This window comes from Poecilia formosa, unplaced genomic scaffold, assembly GCF_000485575.1.
Source record: "Poecilia formosa unplaced genomic scaffold, Poecilia_formosa-5.1.2 Scaffold309, whole genome shotgun sequence".
Lineage (NCBI taxonomy): Eukaryota > Metazoa > Chordata > Actinopteri > Cyprinodontiformes > Poeciliidae > Poecilia > Poecilia formosa.
Genome location: NW_006800248.1, coordinates 403,104 through 423,494, shown reverse-complemented (window position 1 = coordinate 423,494; position 20,391 = coordinate 403,104). Strand labels below are relative to the sequence as shown.

The window sequence follows — 20,391 nt, the reverse complement described above, 5'->3', positions numbered from 1 at the left end:
GGGGGGGTAGAGCCACACGCACAGGCAGACGTGCACCAAAACACACACACAGCTACACACACCGCAGCCCTTCAAAACTCTAAAAGAGGGGGGAAAAAAGGAGAGAAAAAAATCGCTGCTTTGCTGCACAAACTTTTTTCTGCCACCGCTTTCATCCGGCTCATCTTAAAGACTTCTGTGCGGAACCCAATTGGATCCCGTTCCTTCGGTGCGGGCACCGACTGAAGTGACTTTTTTCATAAGAAGTTGAGAGCCACAAACGTTTAAACTTCGCCAGATGCCACAGAGAGAATGCAAAAAACTCCACGTCTGGCTGGCCTAAAAAAAAAAAAAAAAAAAAAAGATCCTCAGCGGCGGTGCAATTGTGTTGAAATCCCGGCCGCGCGTTGCACCGCGCCACATCTGCATTTTCATCAGACGATACATTTTGGACCATTTAATTGATGATTTTTTTTTTCTTTTGTTTTTTTTTTTTTCTTCCCAGGACCGTTTACAGTCAAACATTGTCTGCATTCATTGTTACAACAACCGCAAAGCTATTGCATCAGTCACAGGGGACGTCACTATTAAGAGCACAGAACCTTCCAAGACAAACAGGATGACTTAAAGCGTGGCTACATCATCGACCCCTCTGTCACAGAAATCACTTTATCAGCCGCTTTTTTCCCCCTTAGATCTTTTCAACTTTTAATGATCAAAGGACAGAGATTACGGTAAGGGATCTCTCACACATCGGACAAGCCGGGATTATCAATCAGCAGCGAAGGAGGGTGGAGGGAAGTAAAGTCAAATTTAAAGTGAAGGGATATAACTTAAGTCTGTATACAAAAATGAAACCCCATCAAAGCGGAGCAGCGGGGAGGCTCTCTGAGGGCCCAGGATCTACAGCTGGTGAGAGAGCGCCCAGGAAGGCTGCCTCCGACGCCGGAGAACCGCATCTGCTAATTGATGGAGGCGATAAGAAGCTTCTGTTGGGAAAGTGCCGGCGGTAAATCCACCAAGAATAATCAGAGAAAGAAAGCTCACTCTAACCAGCTCGTCTTCCTGTCCACTGCTAATTATTGCCAACATACAGGAGTGATGATTACATTTAATCTGGTGTTTAAGAGTCATTCTCACACTGAAAACTTTTCAACAATCAAACATTAAATTTAAGTACATCTGCTTTTTTTGTTTTTATTGATTTTCCAATTGCTACACCCCAAAAAACACTTAATCTTATACCAAATATTTTTGGTCTAGATTTTAGTAAAACTATCCTAATACACTTATAGTGAGAGAAAACTAACAGAGAAGTAACTTTTCAGCAAGTTGTAGGAGTTCTTTTTAAGTCAATAATTCCTTAATTTTGAGGAAAACGTTCCACTGGCAGCAATATGAAAAATTTATTTTTTTGAGCTTTACATCCTGTTATGTTAGTCTCTCATCACAAACATATCTGGAGTGTTGCCTTGATTCTTTCATGCATGTTTGAGAAATAGTTTAATTTCCATGGGAACCATTTAGCTGTGCAAAACACCTGGGTGGACCTAGCCCCGCCTTCGAGGCACAGCTCCTCCTAAGAGCTGCAGCTTTCAAACTTCTGAGCTTCTGGCTCACAGAGCATCTCTTCTCCTGTGACTCGCCCAGTCAGCTCCTTCAGACTAGCCAGCAGCAATTAGCAAACACCTACTGGAACTGAGCATCAGCTGAGCTCATTATAGGAGCTACTTCCCAGTGAAACGCTGATAAAAACATTGTTAAAGGGTTAATAGAGGAGCCACATTGTGATAACTTCCTGAAGGCAAAATTTCAGAAAGAGGAGGAGTTTTTAAAGAAACAGAGGCCCAATTTCAGGGTGTTTGCAACATGTGCAACTGACTGACTGCTCTCTGTTTCTCTACCTGACCTTTCATAGTGACATCATCACAAGAACTGGATCTTAGAAATGATTTTGTATTTTATCAAGAAAGCACTAAAAGCAAAGCATCACTATTATAAGGGCTACATTTTAAAATTTAGCATAGATCTTTAAATTTTCTATCCCATATGTTCCAATCAAATCATAATCTCAAAGGGTCAGAATGTATTAACAAGTAGATTTTTAAAAGTTTTGTTTCAATTGTTTTCTTATTTTAATTATATAGAAACTAAAAGTCAATACTGAACATCAGAAAAGTGAATAGCCTCTGTGACAGTTTTCTCCCCATCTCAGTAAGTTTTTTTCACTTCCATTTGTTATATCTAGATTATAAATTAATGCAAGGAAGAAAAATCGAAAGCAAAAACTTAAAATCATCTCCACTTTCTTCCCTTTAGTTTCTCTTCCTGTTCTACTCTGGGCAGCAGAACATTATGGTTTATCATTTTCTCCCCTGCTTTAACTGCATGTTGTAAAGCCAGATGGAGTCGTATAACACTTCTTTATGATCTGGAGTGAGACGCGTCTACACAGGAACTTTCCCCTTTCCTTGTCTCCTTCTTCTATTATCCTTAATAGAAGAGCGTTAAAGAGAAAAGAAGAGATGCAAACAAATATTTTCAGACTAAGGACATATTTTCTACTCGTTTAAAGAAAAATAAAATCTTCAGTCTCAGTTACAGTCAGGTTCCGGAGTTCAGTACAGAATCATGAAGACCAATAGTCAAAGCAGCCAGGGCAGGGAAAAAGTTGTGGAAAATTTAAAGCAGGGTTAAATTAGGTGAAAATTTGCTAAATGAGTCATTTTGCCAGGAATAGCAGATAGAAATGTCCAACTGTAGACAAGCAAAAAGAAATAGAGACATACTGCTAAAAATGTGGAGCTGAAATGGTTCAACAACGTATTGATTCATGGGGGGTCTGAGCACAAGTACACCCCACACCCTCCAGATTATTGTCAAAAAAAAAAAAATAAAAAAAAGTTTTTATAAATCAATAAATAAAGTTTATTTGTGTAGCACATTCCAGCAACAAGGCAGTCCAAAGTGCTTTACTTCATAAAAATCAGAAAATACAAAGTCGTATAAAACACAGTCACACGTTTACAAGCCCGGTGTTGGTCCATCACTTAAAATCAAGCTTGCTGAAAAGTTACTTGTAAGAAAAGTTACTTGTAAGTTAGTACACTTGAAAAAAGAGAAAACTAAGATATTTGCACTAGAAACTTGACAAAAAAAATACTGGTAAAATTTGGAATTTTTGCAGGGTGTGTTACTTTCAATTGTTATAAAATTCTATCCATGTATCAAACTTGACTTAAAAGAAATTCAACTTAGAAATGTGATGCCTTGAAATTGGGCCTCTGTCTCTTTAAGAAGCTCCTGCTCTTACAGATACTCCGCCTTCTGCACATCATCATAACAACGCTTGTCCATAATGCCGTTTACATCTGGTTTTAGGAGTGTTGGACTGAGAGATAGTTTGTGTAATGAGGTCAGCAGACTTGCAGTTCCACCAGGTGTTTGCTACTTGCTGCTGGCTAGTCTGAAGGAGCTGAATGAAGGAGTCACAGGAGAAGCTTGGCTTGGAGACTGCAGCTCCAGGTAGGAGCTTTGTGCAACTAGGCGGTGCTTTGTGAGAGCAAGTGTTTAGTGTCCCTAGTGGTTGCCATGGGAGATTCAAGGATTCCTCAAACATGCATAGAAGAATCAAAGCAATACTCCAGGTGTGATTCTAATGAGAGAATAACAGAATAACATGGTAAAAGGTGCAAAAAAGTTGATTTCACATAATATCCCCTCTTTTAAACACCAATAAACTCCACTGAGGTCTGTAGTTGTAACGTGACAAAATGCGGGCAATTTAAGTTGTCTTTTGGAAGTTATTTCATAAGCTCAGTAGGAAAACCGATTTCTATCCTGATTAAATTTTTTATTTTACTGTCCACTGCTGTGTTTAGCGCAAAACAAAAACAAAAGTGACGGCTGTCTAGAAGGTTTGAAGATACTCTACAAATGAGAATGTGTTTTGGCTCCGGAGTAATTAAAGCAAAAACAGGGCATGGCAAACTCTGCACAAACAAGAATAACGTAACAGAACCCTAAATATCAAACAAGCTGCAAAAAAAAGTTTGCAGGATTTTTTTTTTGTTGTTTTTTTTGGGGGGTTTTTTTGTGTGTGTGCGTGTTTGTGAATGTGTGTGTGGTTTTGGCCGGATTGATACAGAGTTTCATCACTTTGGCTGAGCAGTAATGAGGTTACCACCCTGCAGCTGCCTGCTTGTGGTCACCATCGTATTGCACATCTGAAAGCAGGATCAGAAGCTGGACGGCTGAGCATGCTGTGGGTGGCTCCGCCGAGAGGAAACGGAGAGGAGGGGGCGCAGGTTTAGGTGGGCGGGGGAGTGGACGGGCGTACTGCGAGCCAAGACAAGCAGGTGTGTCAGGGCGGTCCGTCTTGGCCCTGTCAGCGATACACCATCATTAGGCGGTGTGGGCGCAGTAGGGTGCACCATTATGTCTCCCTGGGCTCTGTGTAATTACGCTCTGACATAATTAACCCAGCAAGCCCATTAGCCAAGCATTGGCTGGCTGAAGAGAGGGAGAGAGAGGAAGGGAAAAAAAAAAAAAAGCTATAATTATTTGTTGTGCGCATGTTAATGAGGCCAGCTGTGTTCCCATCATACAACACGAACAAATTAATTTACAAGGCTGTGCTCCAAGGTTTTTTTCTTTTCATTCAAAACAGACTTTTTTTTTCTTCTTCCTCTCCCTCTCTCTCTGTGAGTGGACTTCAAGGTCCACAAACACACTCCGCCGCCGCCGCTGCTGCCGCTGCTGCCGCTGCTGCAACAAACAGCAACACTGTCGTAATGTTGTTGTCAAGGACCAAAACTGGGTTGACGGAGCACTTTCACCTTCACACACAATGTAGAGAGATATACCATGAGAAAAAAAACAATCCCGCCTCTTATCTTCAGCCTGTCAAGGAACAATTTTGATGAAAAGAAACACAAACTGCTTGCAACAAATTCAGAAACATCGTCTGTTTGTGGCGTATTTTAAACCATCAGGCATTTGATACTCAAGACGGCAGAGCGAACACTTCTTCTTCCCTTGATGTGGCAGAAGGAAGGAGGAAATACTCAAATATAAAGATGTGTGGAATGAGAAGAAAAAGAGGGTGGGGGGGCAGGGGAGGCGCGACTGTGGGAAGCAGGTGGCGCGAAACAAAGCCAAGAGAGAGAAAACTTTTTAACCTGCGCTTTTTTTTATTATTATTATTATATCGCTGCTCTGCGTGTTTCTTTGACAGACTGAAGGACGAAGACGGAGCGACATCAATGTCGAGGCATTTTCAAGCTCGGAACAAAGAGGAGGGTGTCAAGGAAACAAAGAGAGGAGGGTACGCGGCGTTTAAAATTAACACAAGACGCCACCGTGGAGAAAGAAGAAGCGCCTGTGACATCCGAACCAAACTGAACTGGAATACAGGAAGTAAAAAAACAAAACAAAAAAGAAACTTTCTATTTTGATTTATCCATCCAAATTCCAATAAATTAACAGCAATAAATACTGCTCTCTTTTAATTTCTGCATCCCATCAGCTCTCGTCAGCACACACATTCCTACACACACACACACACGCACACACACAGAGAGATGCTGCCTTTTGAGAGCACACACTCTCTCCTGCTCCCTCTAGGGTCTCCAACTCCACAGGGACGAGTTGGAGAGGCCTGGCTCTTTTATGAACATAATGCATTATTAAGCACCTCAAACATCTCCTGGGCCTTTGTTTATTACTGCTCTTATTAATCACTTATGCATAATCTCGTCCCGCCCAGAGAGCTTTCATTTTCCGTCAGCTTTTATATGGCCTTATTTTCCAACAGACTCGCACAAAGCACTTCTCCTCCACTCGCCTCCCGATCCTAGGTACTTAGCCGCACAATTACAATAAAACCGGCTGGTCGTGCCTCGCAGGCCTCGCTTTCTGGTGCTGGCGCTTGTCTGTGGGGTGGGCCGAGGAAGGGCGACTCTTCTTTATGCATCTGAAAGACAGCCAATCGCTGAGTTCAGTGCTTACTATTTAGAGTGGAGCACAGGGCAGCATCTGTTGTGAACCAGTAACGACGCTTTATCGCAAGTTTCTGATGCTTCTTCCAAAATCACACACGTTTCCTCAAACTTCTACACCTTTCTGGCAGTGTTTCCATTTATGTTTTGCAAATTTCAAGGCAAGACTATAATGCTGAATTTGTCTTCTGCTTCGAAGCAGTAAACACAGACTGGTCAAGTCAGGATTGGGTCATTGTATACAGATTTCTCACATACGGCTTGGGATCTATGATGTCTTTTAAAAAGACTATCGATGTTTTCACACCGGATAGTCTGGTAGACTCAGTTTGATTGGGGACCAAAGTTTTCACACTTGTTCCATTTCACTGTGTCAAACAAACCAAACCCTTTGAAAGACCTGTTTCCCTGCCAGCCGGTGGTGGCGCTGCAGCGAGAACCACTGAAGGAAACAACACAAAAACCTCCAACTTCCATCTTCATGAAATGTAAACAGAAACTTGTAGGATTTCTCCTTTGTCTTTAGCAAAAAAACAACGAGCCATTTCTCCGTCCAACATGCTCCGCACTACAGTCCGCTTCCTGCTTTTGGAGAGGTTTCCGGTCCGCTTGGCGTTCACATATGCATTCGAACCACAGGCGCACCAGAGTTCACCTTTTTGGTTGATTGTTCAGTCACACCTCTGCCAACAAACCAGACTTTCTAGCCAAACAAAAGTTTGCTTATAACTCTTTTTCTAAAAAGTTTGTTGATTGAAGTGGACAATGCTTGACTAAAGTGGGTTTAGTCCGCTTGATTGAAGCGGGATGTGCCACTGCTTACCATTAACACCAGACAGTTTAAGTTTCTCAGGCAGAGTTTTTAACACCTTGACCTAATATAGTATGATGGAGATTAAGGGCCAGACTGAGTTTTTTTTTTAAATTTAATTATGAGAATAAAGTCATAATATAACCGGAATAAAACTGTAATCATATAAGAATAAGTCCATAAGAATGTGATGAGTTGTAATAAAGTCACAATGTTAGAAGAATAAAGTGGTAATTCTATGATAACTCCTTCACAAAAAATAACAAAAAATTAAAATGAGAACTTTTGAGCATTTTGTGAAGTTCTACATTGGCATAGGTTTTACAAACAAGGAAATACTTCACGTTCTAACACATCAGCATCAAATTATTATCAGTAGCAGGACTTGGAAACGATTGTTTAAACAGCTGAGTCTATTTTAAAGAAAGAACCACACACACACTTGCTGAGTTTGTCACCTCAGATCTGAATAACTCAAAGATTTTCTCTCATTAAAACAACTTTTTATTCTCATAATATCCTGACTTCATTTAATTAATTCATTTAATTTAATTAATTTAATTTTTTAATTAAAAAAAATTGTAGTCTGGCCCTAATGCTTTGTCGTATAACAGAGACAACTCTGTGTGTTTATTTTTCTTTCTTTTTGGTACATTTTCAGCACTTAATGAAACATACATGCTACATACAAGGTTTTACTTACTTTACCTTCAAAGCAGGTTCTTAGTGGGTACAGGTTTCCATCTCCCATCAGACTATGAAACATCTGCATTTTTAATCACTCTAACCAATCTAAATATTGTGTTGTTGTCTGTTAAAGTGGGGGATTTCATTTTAAGTACTGCGTACTATTTATTGCTCACTTTTTTAGTCTTACCAGCACCTCTGTTTTCTGATCAACAAGTTTCACATTTAACCTCCATTGGTTGAAGGAGTGCAATTTGGTGCCAAACCCTCTGGTTAAATACTAATTGTTGGTGTGTTGATGTTTTTATTGCGACTTTCTGTAAAATTAAAGGCCCATTGCATACAGAACTGAATCTGACTCTCCAAAATAAAATGCTCCATTTATTGTAATCTTAAAGACTAGGCATCAGTCTCTTAACCTGGATTGTTTAGAAATCCTTTCAAGCCTATTTTATCCTTATTATTTTTTAGTTTTCCAATTACACTTTTTTCTTCCACTCAACTATCCATTAACAGCCCATTAAACAGCCAGCTTCGTTAGCAGTGACTTTGTATGGTGGGTTTCAGTGACAACTGTTATAACTGCACAAAATGGCCACAGCATTTCTGAATTAAAAGTAGTTTTTCAAATTGGCCTTATGTAATGTTCCAACTTTTTGATAAACTCAATTAATCCCTGAAACATTTCAGTCTATTTGTAGTGAATCTAAATAACAAGAGATGGAATTTTTAACTGACTCTGGAAAAAAAAACTTCAATAATATCTTAATTTAATTTATTAAGTTAAATGTATAATGTCTTTTAACAAAAAACATTAACTTCTATCCGCAGTACCAATGGCCACCACTAGCAAGCACTCTTGCCCTAGCATTTCCACCAACAAACACACGCGCACACGCATACAGACATGCACATCCACCTCAGACATGCCGTAGGCCCTGAAAACACACATGAATGCATGCACACAAATGCACGCACACACACACACACACACACACGCACACACACTTAAGAAGGGTGTATTTAGATCAGAATCTTCACAAAGTCTCCGTGAGCTTTCCGCTCAGATAAAAGGAGACGTGTTCTAAAAGGAGAGGGGGAGCAGGGCGGATCCTGGGGGATGAGTGTGTATACTGTGAGGAGGCGAGGAAGAGCAAACACCTGGAGTGTCAGTCTCAGGGCTACGCCCCTGGCGACAGGGCCTCGCCGCTCTCACAGAGGTGGCAACAAACGCAGGCGTTCAAACGGCGCACGCACGCACACACACACGTACACACACGCTCCAGGAGAGACGAGCCGAACGAGAAGGGGGAGGAGGAGGAGGAGGAGAGGTTCGGTGCATCTCCGGGACGCGGGCAGATGCTGCCACTGTTTTCCAGCGTTCAGTGATCAGGATATGTTTATGCGCGCTGATCAAAACCGTGCGGAGGTGATATAAACATTGTTAGGGAAGCGCTGTTAACAGGCCCTCTTTTCAAGCGTCAGACTGGGTGGGAGTTACAGCGCGCAGCATGGGGAAGTGTCACAGGCAAATCAAAATATAGCACGCTAATGAAACACTCCAGTGGATTGACGTGTTGGCTTAGGGGCCCGGAGAAATGAGATTTAACAAAAAAATAAAAATAATAATAATAAAAAAGACTTCAATCACTCAGATCAAAAGTTTCTCGCTCAGAGTTGACTGTTGCATTCTAGTTGTATGCAGGTACTAACAAAGCATTAACATGTCATGACGAACGCTCACATGTGTGACGACTTTGTTACCCGTTTCCGACGGTAACGGAGTGGCAAAGTGGATAAGTTTGACCAGATTAGAGGTGGGCATTTATTGTATAGTTTATCATTTATTGTGATACATTTCTTATGATAAGAATTTTGATTCACTGTCACAATAAATTTCAATTAAGGAATTGATAGTTTTAATATTTTCTCAACTGTTTGTCCAATTAAAGGATCACTGCATATCAATAAATGTGAAAATATGACTAAATGCAGTTACTGCAATCAGCTTTCTGTTTGTGACTGGTGTCCTGAAGAAGTTCAGTACAAATGTGTCTGTTTCTCGAGAGCAGTATTTCTGTTTGTGGGGCAAAGACAATAAATAAATTACTCTTATTGTCACTTTTATCGTTATCACAATAATTCCACAAAGTCTTGTGATAAAATTTATCTTGTGATAAAATTTTAAGTCCAGATGTCCGTCTAGACCAGATGTTAACAGCATCCAGATACAACAGGTCACATATTGAGCATCTCTCCCACACCCCTCCTTCTGCATTCATTAACTTTGCTGTTGGCCTCCTCTTGTTGGACCCGCCAAGTCTTTCTGGGTACAAACACACACACACACACACACACACGCACACACACGTAGGGAAGAGGCACTTTCAAATGAAATAATAGGAGGGGAAAAACGCCACGCCATGAATAGTAATAACTGCATTAAGATTAACGAGCATGGCGTGTAAAGAATAATTGCATCTGTCAAAAGATTAAAAATACATGAGCTGTGGCGTTTGTTGGAAGGGGGAACGGCGGGAATGCTTGCTTGTTGTGTTTGAGGGGGCTAGAGAGAAATGAAGCGGGGCCACGGCCAAATGAGTGTCCTCCCGTGTACCTGGAGTCATCCATTCTGGCGAGAGGTGGGTAGGAGAGGGAGGGGTTGGGGGGCTGGTGGGCCAGGAGGGCTGAGGGGTGCAGGGGGGGTGACCTTGGACACCAGCAGCAAGCTGTACAGTGACAAACAGGGACAGAATACAGTGAGTCCTCCTTGCAGATGATACATACTGAACGAACCCCAACATGCTGAAAGCAGCACCAAACTTTTCATGCTGAAAGCACGTATGTTGCATCAGTTGAAAAGAAAGTTCTACTTATTTTTCAGGTTCAGACTGAAAAAAATTGAAAAAAAGAATTACTTTATTTGTAAGAGTGTATATATTTTCCCTGATAACACAAACAAATACAGTGAGCGAAAAGTTAAAAGGAGTTTTGCCTCCTATAGGTACCCATCTGGCACATTGATTGATTGATTGATTGATTGATTGATTGATTGATTGATTGATTGATTGATTGATTGATCTCGAATCCAACTTCTCCAACACCAAAAATTTGGAATAGGTTGCAAGGTGACAACTGTTGGTCTGATCTTTCAAAAACTGAAAGAAACAGGACATGGCAGTGGTGCAGTGGTGCAGCACATGACCCATGTATGGCCTTCGTCCTCGACATGGCCGTCACAGGTTAGAGTCTCAGTACAATGATCTTTGCCGCATGTCTTGTCCGTCTCCCACAACCCAACTTCCAACTTCCTGTCAATTCTCAAGGCCACTAGAGCCAAGGAAATCTGGAGCTCCAAGTGAGATGTAGACTGATGGAGTGAGACTGATTATCGTGGTCGACGACCTGAAGGAAGCTAGAACCACAGCTACGAAGACTGAAACTGGTAACAGATGCAGATGTGATTCTCAGCTGACGACAACCCTCAGTGTTTAAGTGCAGTTCCTTTCTACTTCAGATCACTGGAAACTAGGAATGAAACAAGATCTCACAATACTAAGACATCACAAGGTAAATACTATCTCATCAGCACTTAACTACACTGAAACCATTTGTTTGGCAGCATTTTAGGGTTTCTAGTTGTAACTGTTGATGCAACACAGTGACAGACAAGACAAAAAATTTGTAAATACTAGATAAAAAGAGAAGGAGACAGCTTTACCCTTACGACTGCTGGATGGATGTCAAAGGCTACGTTAAGCTACAATCACAATCCACTCTATCAATAGCAACTTGGAAATGTCTTACAGCAGACCATGCATAGTCAGAGAACTGTCCTGAGGTCTGAAGAGATGACAACAAATCAGAAAATGAATCATCAGTTTGTTGAATTTGTGGTAAAATCTATAAAATGCAGAATAAAGGACTTCTTTTGAAGCATAAATTTGATCTTTGAAGTTTTCTTGAAAGTAAGATTAAAATCTTGTCCCATCATTCTCGTGAAATCAGTATTGTGTCTCAGCTTGTGAGTTAGGTATCATTACGCCCCTACTGGAAACTCAAGATGAAATCTCCCAGCCCCTTTAGAGTGCTTCTGAACGGAGAATAACGAGCAAAATCTTGAGTGCAAACTTAGTGACCAACTACAAAAAACGCTGTGCTAGCCAACAAAAGCATAGCTGCATAGCTGCTTCATCTTTCAGATACTTCTCAAATTAGAACATGTGTTCCGATGAGACTAGCAGGTCAGATTAAACAGATTAAAAATATCTTTTGGAAATAATCTCAAGGCAGGTCTTAAACATACTTTTCATTAAGTCTGTGTTCAAATGATCTTTTGCTGCTCCTTCACATAAAATGGCCAAACACTTAAGTGGCACAGTGGCAAACGGAGAAGTTCAGTCTGTAGATTTTTACAAGACACTGCATATTTATAATATACTAATATATTTGTGGCATGACTAAAGAAGCAAGTCCCGTACCGTTACAAATGTAAGGTCAAATGAAGATCGGCAGGACTACCTGATGTAACAGGGTATGTGATATTCTACACCCTTCAAGTCAAGTGAATATTTACAAAAAGAATATGGTTTGTATTTCAAGACAAAAGGAGAAAAATATTTCGTTTTATAAAACAAAGTGTTTGTGTTACGTGGGATGACAGCAGCCTATGCTACCTGACAAAGGTCTGTTTTAAAACAGTGTACCATTAAAATGCTCTGCAGCTGGAATTAAGGTCACCATGTAAAAAAAGGCACAGGTTATATTAATCAAACTGAATACGTCTTCAAAGAAAGGCATTTCTTATCAAGGAAATAACTCCATTCAAAGTCAGCTTGTGTTTGTATGTGCGCCTGAGCGCGAGGGTTAGCGAGTGTGGGTGGTTGGTGGCGCAATATCAAGCAGGGGACTTCAAGGAAAAATGGAGACCTTTAAAAGTCAGTTGCCGTCGTCGCTTTTTCTCCGACGCTGGCTTTTATCTCGTATTCATTGAATCTGTAAACAGCATTCTCTACTCCTGCCACAAGTGCTTCTCTGATCTAGACTGAGATTGGGCTGCGTACTGCTGCCGTCTCCTGCAACAGAGAGCAATACGCTACATGTTCCCTGGCACTGGAAGAAAAAAAAAAACTGAATAAACACAGACTTGTGCCTTTCCTTTACCCCAATTTTCCGCCTTTTGCACCTCTTTCCTTTCCCCTCCCCCCCTTTGGCCTCATCAGGTTCAACACAAACCCAGACTTCAGTTGGGATTTTAATTGGTCCTCCACAATCAACAGCCGAGCTCCTTAAGAACGTGTTTGCTCCTCAGTCGGGCTACACTCGAGGACCAGCGCTGGGTTTTGAAGTGGCCTCATGCAGAGTTTTGGAAACCACTCTGAGAGCATAGACTTTGAAAAATAGATAAGAGCCACAGGGTATAGGGTTTTCTGTATCTTACATCCATGTGCTGCCGCACCATATCCACTGTATCCACGGTGAGGAAAAATTACTTTCAGTTTTTTTCCCCCACGTTTGTATGTGTGGTGATTTGTACGAACGAAGTACGCCGAGTGAACCGGTCCGCCTGCAGACGTGACGATTGACGGGGAATTGATCTTTTAAAAGATTGATCTTCAAAGGCAGAATGGTAATTCTACACGTAATGCTGGCGAGTGTGCCGGTGTTGTTTGTGAAGATGCACTTCTCTGGTCTTGGTGGGAGACTCACCTGGGGCCTCGATAAGCTGTTTGTAGATTCCCAGGAACGCAGACTCTGCCTCCTTACTGCGCTTGTTCAGAGCGACCACCTGCAGGGACGAAGATGCCATTAAGGTAAACATGGACTTGCATAATCCAGGAACAGAGTACATGAATGGTCAGGTGAAGCGAAGATGATCTGACTTGAAGTTTAAGGTAAAACATCACTGATGACATTCATGATGTAGTTCAGAAGTATCGGAATTACAGCTTATATATTTTAACTTCAGTTGTTAAAAAAATGGGATATATATATATCAAATATGACTTAAAAGACAATTTACTTTGTAATTTAACACCTTGAAATTGGACCACCGTCTCTTTAAAAACTCCTGCTCTTTCTGAAACTCCGCCTTTAGGAAGTCATTACAACATGGCTCCTCTATTAACCCTTTAACCACATTCTTACCAATGTTACACTGAGAAGTAGCTCCTATAATGAGCTCAGCCGATACGTAGTTCCATCTGCTGTTTGCTAATTGCTGCTGGCTAGTCTGAAGGAGTCGAGTGGGGGAGTTGCTGGAGAGGGCTGGTCTATGAGGCGGAAGCTCTGAAGCTTGGAAATTACAGCTCTGAAGAGCAGCAGGACCTTGAAGGCGGAGCTAGGTCCACCCAGGTGTTTTGCACAGCTGAATGGTTGCCACGGGAGATTAGAGAATTTCTCAAACATGCATGAAAGAATCAAAGCAACACTGCAGGTTTGTCTTTGATGAGGGAATAACATTATAACATGATGTAAAGCTCAAAAAAGTCGATTTTACATAATGCTGCCCCTTTAAAACAGTGTTTAGAGTAATAGAAAACTCTTCTACCATAAAATATGACTAATATTTAATCAATATAATAAAATTATTTCCAAGCAAACATTGCTAACATGATTATAATTTTCTGTGGCTCTACACCTAAAACTGCTATGTATGGTTATTGGTTAGCAGAACATTCGTCATGCTTGTATCACCTGGTGAGCAAATCTAGCCATGCTTTACACCAATCAGTCAGAATATTATAATATGAAGTAAAGGGAAACTGACAGATTTGTGATAATAGTTGAGTTAAAAAAAATATGTTCTTACATAAATATTCTAATAACACACAGTGCTATTTACTGAGACATAAAATACAGTAAAACTTTTCCCTCATTTAAAACCCAATCGAAATTTGAAATGCTCCAGAATCAAAACTTCATGTGTTGCATTTGACGTGTTATCACATCTTTCATTTAGTTATCTTTTTAAAGGTTTTATCAGCTCTAGTGGCCTTTATTTGATAGTTAGTTGACAGGAAGGTGGGTAATGAGAGAAGGGGAAGACATACGGCAAGGGTCGCCAGGCTGGGAATCGAACCTGTGACAGCCATGTTGAGGACTGAGGCCTCCATATGTGGACTATGCTTATCCCCTGCGCCACCACAGCACACCCCTCTTTTAAAAGTTTATTAAGTTTTATTCCAATAAATTAGTTGTGTGTTCTGTTTCGTCACCACGATGTTCCCATTAGGCCTGTTCACAAAAACACATTTTACTGGTCGATAAATCGTCCCAGAAGTTATTGTGATCAACAATAACATTGTTGTTTTGAGACTATTTTAAAGTAATATAATGGTAATGGCACAATAATGCAAGAACACATTCTCAGAGATCAACAAACTTTAAATTCTAATGATCACTTAACACTGGAACTGGAAGACATTTTAAATATGCAAAATAAATAAACAAAATAACAGAAACAATAAATAAAATTAATGATGACGTCTTTGTAAACAAAATTGTTAAAAAAAAAAAAAAAAAAAAAAAAAAAAAAAAAAATAAAAAAGAGGGCCTTTTTAAAAAAAATTTTAAAAAAAAAAAAAAAAAAAAAAAAAAAAAAAGGACAGTTGACACCAAAGACTTTTATCATGCAGTTTTTGGTAGAAAAAGAGAAATGATAAATCATGGAAATGGAAATTATTGAGCTGGTTTTAATTTATCAAGCAATTAATTGATTTATTGACTTATTAATTAAATAATTTATTACGATGCACTGTTGCATCTTGATGTCAAAAAACATCAGACTGCATGGCACTTGAAATGTAAGATCCTACAAACGCTGCACCCAACATTGATATTGTACACATTGACTTTGCTAAGATTTTGTTATTCAATATATCGTGCAGCCCCAAAACGCACAAAATATTACCAGCTACAGCAGAAATACTGATATTCTTTGATGATTCTACGAGACAAACTGCTGAGGGAGGAGATCTTAGCAGTAAATCAGTGACATCTTGAGAGAAAGCTTAAACCGTGGCAATGTTTCTCCTGTTTAACTGCCAAGCTGTTGCATGTTGCGAGGCGACATTTGGCCCGGTAAATGTAGGTGCCGGTTGTGTGCGAGGACACTCGCCGGTGGCCTCCATCACCAGCAGCACTCAGCACCTGCTATCCGCGGCTCGGCGGGTGACGCAAACCAATTAACGATTCATTAGGAGGGACAAAGAAAGCAAATTAGCCGCCACCTGGCCCCATGGAGAGGGCACCTGCACTAGTGGGTATGTGGGTTACCCACTCCCAGCGCACACCGAGACTTCGGATCTGTTTGTAAACCAGAGGACGCGCGTGGAGCCTTCTCCCAGACGCCCTCTACTCGGCAACAGTAAAGTCGGATCTAGTCTGACTCATCGGCTGGATTCAAATGATCGTCATCTACTGTTCGTGTCACTTCTGTCACTGCTGATTACATTCCCCCCAGTCGTATCGGCTCGATGGGGCCCCAACAAAGGGGCCAGGAGGGCGGGCGGCACGTCTGAGCCGGAGCTGCTCCTCAGCGGTGCAAATGCACTTGTCAAAAGAAAAAAAAAAGAAAAAAAAACACATTCATTTTGCAAAAGGCTGAAAACACTTATGAGAATGGCGGCAGTGTGTTGGAGCTGTTTAGTGGGGTTATAAATAAGGTGTGTGGAAAATAGCGTGAGACGGAGAGCCTTTGATTTACTGGAAATGGCTGGCGCGTTTTCCCCGGGGGAGGCATAACGACAGCATCATGTTTAAAGAAATATCATAAAGATCAAGCAAATCCCTCCCCCAGCCCCTCACCTCCCACTCCCTCCCCCACCCCCCATCACTCCCACTCAGAGCAACTCAGAGGAGTTCATGGAAAATGGAAAAGGCTGAAGTCCAATCAATACAGATGCAATAGTCTGCTGCTCTTAGGCAGCTCCCTGATACACAGTGCTGCTGTTTCACTCAGCCGGACCCCAGTTTAACCTTCCACCCTCCTTACACACACACACACGAGTACACGCACACACACACACGCGCACACACACACCTGCCCTCATCTACCTCCCATCAACTCTCCTCCCTCCAGGACTTCATGAAACTATGTGGCAACAATAAACAAGAAGAGTGCCATAAAGCACTTTGCTATCATAAAACAACTTTTTCAGCTTAAACCACTTAAATTCATGTCTTAATACATGAATTTAAGGCTTTTCAAGACTTTATGGATGCTGTCAAGAAGTATTCAAACTGCTTTAACTTTTCCATATTAAATAGGGTTTCTGCAGGTTTCACCAACTCAAATTTAACACATCTTAGTACCATTATTAAAAGGAATTTAAGACCTATATCTATATACGTACATAATAAACGTATTTATACTTTAATTATTATGTCTGTGGCCATAACCATCTCGAGTCACAGAATGCAGTGCAAATATCTGTGTGTGACTCAACAAAACCCAACCCAGAATATCCAAGACTAAATAGGCCTATCTAGTCAAAATTTAAGACCTTTTTTTTTTTTTAAATGAATTCAAGACATTTGAAGGCCTTAATTTCAGATACATGAATTTAAGACATTTTATTCCATTTATGGGATTTTACATGGTGGGTCAACAGAAACTAGCGCATTATTACAAAGAAATTATTGCATGTGGTTCTGACAATATTTGCTTACAAAAATCCGAAATGTGACGTGCATTTATATTCAGCTCTCATGAGGCATGTCTCTATCAGCTTGTGTTTAGAATGGCCTACTCAAAGACCAGGCCTAAATACATGGACATGCTTTGACGTAAACCATTTCTTAGCTCAGACAGTGTTTCTGCTCATTGTCCCGTTGGAAGGCCACAATTTTTCTGAAAGGTTTTCTTCCAGGATTGTGTTGTATTAGGTCCACCTATCTCTCCATCAACTCTGACCTACCTCCTTGACCCTCTGGGGAAAAGAAAAAAACCACACACACACATTCCCTAGCATGATGTGCCCGTCGCCATCTAAACTATAAACTGGACTATTATTTTTTCTTTTCCCCCACCAACAATGGCTTTCTTCCTGCTACCCTTTCATAAAAGCCAGAAGTGTGGAGTTTATGACAAACAGTTGTCCTGTCCTGAGCTGTGAGTCTGTTGGCTGTTTCTCTGATTTATAAGTAATGAAGCGAACAGAGTCTATAATCTCAAGGTACTGTTTTATAACCTGAAAACTTTTAACTTCTCCTCTTGTTTCTCTCCATCCTGTCTGCTGTGTACCTTGGTCTTCATGATGTTGTTTGTTCTTTAATATTCTCTAACAAACCTCTGGGTTGTTGACAAAACTGTCTAATTTATATTATTACACACAGGTGGACTATTTATGACTTAAAACTTGTTTCACTTGCTTTTATTTAGGGGTATCACAGTAGAAAAAAGCCATGTCTTTAGATTTTTATCTGTGATAAAATATCCTAAACCACCCTTTTTCCTCCACTACACTGTTATGCACCACTTTGTGCTGTTTTATCACACAACATTCCAATAAAGTTTGGGATGCACCAATTGCAGTTTTCTGGCCGATCACTGATTACCGATCTTTGAGAAGTCTGACCTGCTGATTCCTTTTTGGGCCAGTACTTTATTTATTTATTTATTTTGTCTGAAATGTAGCTAAATATAGCAAGAAAATTGTTGAGTTGGTAACAGTGGGATGACTAAACATGTAGACATAACCTGGTGGGTCAGCGCATTGGTCAAACTTCTCTCATGCAGCGCAAAAGAGGACAGCAGTTGGTTTTTAGATGCTTATCAAGGTAGATAAGATTGATAGATAAGTAACAGATCACCAATCTACCAAAAGTCAGAAAATTGGGCCAGATGTATTAGTACACCCCTAAAACAAATACTTCTAAGTTTGTGAAAGCAGTCAGGGGCGGTGAATACTTTTGCACGGTGGAACACGTGAACAATCTGAATTGCTTCAGCAAACTCTCCCGTCAGCATTCAGACAGTTTCTCTATTTGTGCAGCAGTGATGAGGATCAAATCTCATCGACTCCTCGGTGCAGCAGCACATTAACCGTCAAGAGTACTTTGTGACACAGAGACAAACTACTTCCACGCTGAGATTTCACCTGAACTACACGGCCACTGCAGTGGAGTGGTTGTGCCAGCCTTCAGTAATCAGGCTGGCCGGGCTGCTCCTTCCTCCCCTGAAGCGGATTCATCAAAATCCCCAGTTGCATATGCAGAATGAATAAAACAAACAAATAAACTAGAAATCCTGCAGAGGCAGCAACTGGGGCTCCATCTTCTAGAGTACATGCCGGGGGTCTCCTGGCCCTCCATCATCCTTTAACGAGAGAACACAGAGATTACCTCCACAATCACGCCATTAACCTGCCTACAGACGCTGGCGGAGACATCAATCACTCGCCTGCCTGATGCCCTCTCATGTTGGTCCCGCTGTCTGCGTACAGACATGACCCCGCCCACCTCCCTCCAAGCTGCCTCTGCTACCATCAAAACACTTGTGCTTAATGAAAGGCTGATCACAGAGTGGTTGTCATGTCCAGAATAAGCCGCCACCTCTGAAACAGCTGGGATTCATGAACTCCTACATCGTGACGGATAGGGTGAGCTGCACAAAGAGTTGCAGCTCGAGGTTGGGTTTCGACTGGGAAATATCCTCTCCTCCTTGGCTGGAAAATATGGTCCCCATCTCTTGCTCTGGCTCACAGCGCCTTCTTTGTTTTCACCCGTTTTGTGATAAAGGATACAGCCACCAAGGGAATAGGCTTGGCCCCGGGATGATTTTACAAGCAGGAGTAAAGCCTGGGGCACAGCGAGTGAGAGAGACACAAAGGAAACCTGTTAGCGCTCCTCCATAACTCTTCACACAGAAACAGAGTGGGCAGTGCACAGCCTCTGGGACAGGGCTGCTGGGAAATACTTACTGATGAGCCTTTGAGAATACTTACTGTACCCGCTAGTGAGTGTGTCTGTGTGTATTGGAACAACCTAGCGTGTGGTGGGGAGTGTGAAATAAATGAGGGAAGGGAGAACAAATCCAAAGTGAAGAAGACTGGAGCGGAGAAGAGGGGCTACTGAGCGACGTGCCGAGAGAGACAGAGAGACAACGGAAAAGAGAGGCTCCCTTAAAGAGCGCAATTAGCAATTATGCAGTCATCAATTACAATTATCACAACTGGTGATTATGCAATTATCACTCTAAATCATCGTTTTCCCCCCTCTCCCTTACCAGTTTGCCACCCTTTGTGATTTGGTTGTTTGAGGACGGGTTGTGACGATGTAGGTGATTAGAGTGTGTGACAATGACTGTTGGGTGTCGGGATACGTTTTTGCACCAAGTGTGTGTGCAAACAACTTTGGGAAAGCTCAAAGCACGTCTGCATGAGTACACACAGAGGTGTTTAACACATCTTTAAAACGGGGAGGGCATGTTATGTAAAATTGACTTTTGTGAGCTTTATATCATGTTATATCATTTCCTAATCAAAAAAATACCTGGAGTGTTGTTTTGATTCTTTGAGTCCTTGAATCTCTCGCAGAAACCATTCAGGGTGCATAAACGCCTGCTCATACAAAGCTCTGCCTATTAACCCACAGCTCCGCCTTGAAGTTTGAGTCTCTTGTCGAGCTTCTGCCTCCACCAGACAAGTGACAGCAGCAATAAGCTCATCATACAAAATACTTCTCAGTTCGACGCTTGTAATGTCAGTAGTAAACAGGATAATGGAGGAGCGATGTTGTGATGATATCCTGAAAGCAGAGCAGGATATTCTTAAAGAGACAGAGGCCCAATTTCGAAGCATCAAATTGCAGAGTCAATTTTCTTTTAAGTCATGTTTGATATATGCAGCGTTTTTATAACGACTGAAAATAATTATTTGATTGCGATATAAAAATGAAACTATATGGCTGGAA

The 20,391-nt window shown here is 41.2% G+C and overlaps 1 protein-coding gene across 1 annotated transcript in view; it reads right to left on the bottom strand.

The window, feature by feature from the left end:
* cux2b (cut-like homeobox 2b) overlaps positions 1–20,391 on the bottom strand; it is a 134,136-nt gene that overhangs the window by 22,045 nt on the left and 91,700 nt on the right. Inside the window, exon 4 of the mRNA XM_016661065.1 lies at positions 13,160–13,264. Within this exon, the coding sequence (XP_016516551.1) occupies positions 13,160–13,264 (105 nt within the window). The remainder of the gene's footprint in view (positions 1–13,159; positions 13,265–20,391) is intronic.